The 5,701-nt window shown below is 32.5% G+C and overlaps 1 protein-coding gene across 1 annotated transcript; it reads right to left on the bottom strand.

Moving 5' to 3' along the window:
• Positions 1–644: 644 nt before the first annotated feature.
• On the bottom strand, positions 645–3,336 carry HELRODRAFT_162052 (hypothetical protein; the record flags this gene model as incomplete). The annotated part of the gene is made up of 6 exons (XM_009024375.1): positions 645–782; positions 1,279–1,433; positions 1,746–1,812; positions 2,195–2,290; positions 2,784–2,809; positions 3,222–3,336. 6 exons carry the CDS (start codon positions 3,334–3,336, stop codon positions 645–647), a joined length of 597 nt encoding a protein of 198 aa, XP_009022623.1.
• Between the last annotated feature and the right edge of the window lie 2,365 nt (positions 3,337–5,701).

The raw sequence follows: 5,701 nt of genomic DNA, 5'->3' as shown, positions 1-5,701 counted from the left end.
ATGTCATTCTCGTCATCAATCAGTATTGTCAATTTAACCGACACCGAATTCAGACTATCGATAAACAGTAAAATTTTAAATTGTAAAAATTTAGAGTTTATAATCAATAAAATCAACATTATCATAGAAGTCAGTTGAACAAATTTTTCTATTGCTACATTCCATCTTTTTTTTCCAATCATGGTTGTAAATTCTGGAAATTGACTGTTGAAAAATAAGTGAAACAAAATGAGATTGGTTTCATAACCGCCCACACTTATTAATATTTTAAACTTTCAAAAAAATTTCATTTTATGTTTTATTTTTTGTATAATCTGTAATATCATTAATGTGTAATTTAGTATCATGTTTCATTTTTAGTATAATGATGTTTTTATTTATTATATTAATTTATAATCAAAATAATTCACAATATTAATAAACAAACATTGGTAGTAAGCTTGTCTTTCCATGGTACAGTTTGGTACCTGAAATTTGTTAGCAAACATTATATGACGTAATATTATGGGTATTTTAAATTATGAAACAACTAATGATTCGACCAATTTTACGAAACAATAATTTTTTCAAGTTTTGTAAGGTTGTTCTGCTGTTGAATCAACATACACTCATGCATCCATTCTTTGATTGTAAAAGAAATTTCACTAAACGGAGTAAGTGAAATCAATGTTCGTTCTTATTGGTCTGTTGTTCAGAGGTGCCAGATGTCTGAAATTATTCCCGATGGAACGTTTTGGATCCTCTGCACTACTTCCAACCATCAAACTTCTCAGGGCATCCATCTAATTTTATTGTGTATTTGTATGCACGCACATCCATAATCCATGCAGTTGCATCGTGTCGTATACGTATTTTTTTAATATTCACAAAGAAGTGAATTAACAAACACACAAACATACTGTGTGCAAATAAAATCAATTGTGAATTAAGCTGGTAATTTGTAATTGTGTTTTGAATTTATTTAGTTTCATTTTTGATTTTGTGCAGTTTCAAGGCGTTCTAGTTCTTTCTAACTGCTGCCTGCTACATGTGTGTCCTACTGTGCATGTTGTTTTTGCAGGGATACATACATACATACGTCTGTGTATGTACGTAAGTGCTTGTCTGAGAGGTGTTTGAATCAGCGTATTATTTAAGTCGCCGCTATGCCTGGGTTTGATACTATTCAGCTATCGCGTTTGTTTATTTTAAAAAATATTGCAAATGTTCAAAATCTTAAAATATTCGAATAATATAAAAATATAAACGACAAAATTGTCAACAATTCGTAAAACTAACGAATTCCCTGCTAGCGTAGATGGGCTTGTTGTATACGATCCAGGTGACAGATTCGTGGCATCCTGGTTTGGTTAGGGAGCCCTCGTACGTTACATACTGATCCGTGTATGGCAGGATGTCCGCTATCATGAAGTTATTCACGCGCACTTTCTGACCTTGGTGACAAATTCTCATGGGATTCATGTACAGTTACTAATTAAATGTTAAACAATTGAGTTGTTAATCAATTTTTTAGCAAACCTATCACGTTTATTTACTTATTCACTCACTCACTCACTCACTCACTCACTCACTCACTCACTCACTCACTCACTCACTCACTCACTCACTCACTCACTCACTCACTCACTCACTCACTCACTCACTCACTCACTCACTCACTCACTCACTTACTCACTCAATCAATCACTCACTCACTCATTTATTTATTTATTTGTTTATTTATTTATTTTCGTTTCTTACATAACCTCGGTATGTGACTTTATCCAAATGAGGGAGCAAAATGTTCAGCTCATCGTTCGTTTGTTCACCAATCTGTGATATTTTGAAATTGAAAATTACTGATTATTTAGTTATAAAACTTATAATTCATTAATTATATAATTAATATTTTTTATAAGACTTTAGAAAAGAAAGAAGTAAACATTTGGAGATAATTTTCTCCAAAAATTTTAACAAATCTTCAAAAAACACGGTATTGTATTTACATCAACGTTATTTTTTAAATCGCAATTTCATGATTGAAATACCTCTAACAATATAAGTTAATAGAACCGTGAAACTGCCATCCTCCGAATATATAAAAACAATAAAACATACTTTGTCCATGCCGATACAATTTATTTATTTCTCAAATTCTCACTTTTATATTGAAAGTACACTCAGCAGTTTCAGATAAATTTAATTTTCCACAAACTTGTATGAATACAGCGATGCCAAACATTCCGTTACTGGACGTATCCGCCTGGCTTCTGTTGTAATACAAATCGCTGTTGTAGCCGATAACCTGGATCTGTTCCAGTTGCCGGGAGGATGTTGGAGATGAAATTATTTTAACGATGTTAGTAAAGTTATTCTTGCTAAAAAGAATTAGTGTCAAGTTATGGCTGTGGCGATAATGTTTTGATTGTAAATAATTAACATTTTGAAATGAATCATCATGGTTATGTTCTAGCTCATAATTGAAATCACTCCTTTGCCAGAGCTACAATAAACTAATTTCTGCATTTTCTGCAATTATATTAGGTCCACGTAAATCAGTAGATTATGGTAAATTACCTGTTTGTCTATTTTATATTATTTTTTCAATGGATTTAAATAAATTAATTTGTAATAAATTGAGTGTTTGCGATCAAAATCGAGATGACCGAAAATGAATCGAGATGAACCGAGATAATCCGAAATGAATCGAGATGAACCTCTCCAGGTAGACTGACACCAGCTACCCGATGTTGGGAGCCATTTGATCGTTTATCCAGCCAAAAGTGAAGGTCAACTTAACTGACTCTGTACTGATAGGCAAGTGGTCCTCCTTTTGTGTGTTCAATTTTTTCGTAGTGAATTTCACAAGATCCGAGTTACTTTCAAAAAAATCACACTGTCAATGTATTGTCATTGCTGTAAATTCAAAGTCGCTCAATTACACAAGCAAATAATTAAATGTTAATGTTCTTCTCGGTTTATAAATGGCAGATAATCTCAGAAAATAACTTTATAACTGTAGAAAGTTATTTACGAAAACAAATGAATAAAAAAAATTTTTACCGAGGGTTTCAAAATAATTTTTTTGCCAAGAAATTTTTCTGTATTTTTCTATATTTAAAAACTGCAAGTTGTAAGAATGGTTAATTGAAATCATCATCGTCATCAAAATTATCACCATCCTCATCATCATCATTTTTATCATAATCACCACCATCATCTCCATCATCATCAACAACAACCTGTGACATTGACATAGGAATCAGCATGGTCGTCCAGGGTCATTTCCAAGTTTCTCCCGGTGTTGTTCAGAGTGACAGTCGTCTGGAGGACAACGTAAAAATGTGACAACAACATGACGGTTTTGATGAATATGGTGACAATGATGATGATAATGAATACGATGCTGATGATGATAATGACAATGATGATAAGAACGATGATGGTGATGATACCGATGATAAGAACGATGATGGTGTTGATAACGATGATAAGAACAATGATGATGATGATGGTGATAAAGATGATAATGATGATGATTATAATGATAATATTTTTAATGATGAGGATGATGTCAATTTAAGTTAAAAAAAATGATGATAGTGAAAAACTTGAACTAAAGTGAAAAAGGCTTTACACACACACACACACACACCACACACATACACACACAAACAAACCTACCCACACACACACACACAAACACACACAAACAAACAAACCTACGCACACATACAAACTTAAATAAACTCATCTAACATCATATTTTTCGCGCCTCATACAATCTTTCTTCATAAGCTCGCAAAACAAACATTCGCACTAGCTAGCCAAGATAAAATTAAGAGCAGAAATAAATAAACAAATAAAAATAGAAAAACATAAAAAAGTATAAAAATATGAAAAAAACTTCTTAATAAATATTAAAATAAATATATATGATAAAACGCTCTGTGCGTTTCAATAGCGGCAAATGATTAATGGCTTGCAATTGGTCAGTCTCATTGTACTACTGGCTGGCTGGACGGTTGGTTATGCACCTTTGGTAAATGACCATTTCTATATAAATAACATTCGAGATTTTGCTCTGTCGTACACACACGCACGTGCTGTCAGCAGAGATATAAAAAATGTATAAAATTAATACACAGACACACACACATACATACACACTTACACAACATGCATACATCTCTGTTTTAAAAATTTTACCTGTGCGTATGCACAAATTCACATTCGCTAAATTATATTATTATTCCATATTTTCAAATGTTTGTGTTTGTGTGTGTGTACACGTCGTTTACAAACAAACGAAATAAATACTTACTTCTACCTTCTACACACTACACACACACACACACACACACACACACACACACACACACACACACACACACACACACACACACACACACACACACACACACAAGTACACAGACATACTTAAACGCACACGCACACATACGCACGCGTAGATTGTGATAACAATGCGAGAAGCTACTAACGCATGAAGAATTAAAAGGTTATTAATCACGAAATGTGGAAGATCATTTGTTCGTCATGATGATGATGATGACGACGACGATGATCATCATGATAACGATAAAGATGATAATAATGATCACACATAAAATTGATGGTGAGGACGAAGTTAACATTAATCACCCTTATCATCATCGTTATCATCAACGTCATAAATATCATTTTCATCATATTCAACATCATTACCTCTATCATCAACATTAGATTTATAATTATCATCATCGTCATCACCATCACATCATCGTCGTCGTCATCACCATCATCGTCAGCGTGAATACTTGTTACCCAATAATCGTTGCTAGGAATGTCTGTTAGTGATGGCCGATATTCGTTCGATTACTTTATTCGACACATCTCTCTCTCTCTCTCTGTCTCTTTCTTTATTCTTTCGTGTGTGTGTATGTGTGCGTATGTGTGCATGTTTTACAAGGCAAAAGTTGTTGTTGTCTTTACATGTTCAGCAGATAGATGAAAACAAAGACGACTCGTTATGATGACATATGATATGGTCACTTGTTAAAAATTGCTGCGGTCATCCTCACAACACAACTGTGATGAATATCATGATATATATATATATAAGGGTTTTGATTATAATTTAGGATTTAAACAAACAAATGTGTTGCTTCTGAAAACAAAGAAACGACATTTAAAGTTTATTATTTCACAAATTATAATCAGTCACAAAATATATTTAATTAAACTTTACTTTTAGGTTTTCTTTTAACCTATCAACAAAAAACCCCAGACAAAAAATTCGCAGTGTATTATCAATCGCGCAAAGCGCGACAAAATCAAAATTAAAGAAATATAGTTTCTTTACATCTACCCTCCCAAGAAAGAAAATTCACATGAGGGATTTTCTGCCAGAATCACGCTTTTATCTATTTTTCTTCATTTGTATCCTCCTCAACTTCATCTTTTGTTATCTGTACTGGAATTAATTTTGAAATATGAAATAAGTTTGACTCTGTTTTCCTGTGTCCTGTATCTATCTCATAAATGGTATCTGATTTTTTTTTTCTATTTTATATGGTCCTATTCGTAGTTCTTCTAGTTTTTTTCGATTTAATTTATTCCCATTTTCGACATAAACCATATCTCCAACTTTAAATTCTCTATTTTTTCTTTTTGCATCATAGCACATTTTGTTATAGTAGTGTGATTTCAGAGTATTATTAAG

The sequence above is a fragment of the Helobdella robusta genome (assembly GCF_000326865.2).
Source record: "Helobdella robusta unplaced genomic scaffold HELROscaffold_4, whole genome shotgun sequence".
Lineage (NCBI taxonomy): Eukaryota > Metazoa > Annelida > Clitellata > Rhynchobdellida > Glossiphoniidae > Helobdella > Helobdella robusta.
Note: the sequence above shows the minus strand (reverse complement) of the source record. Positions and strands in the feature narration are given on the sequence as shown.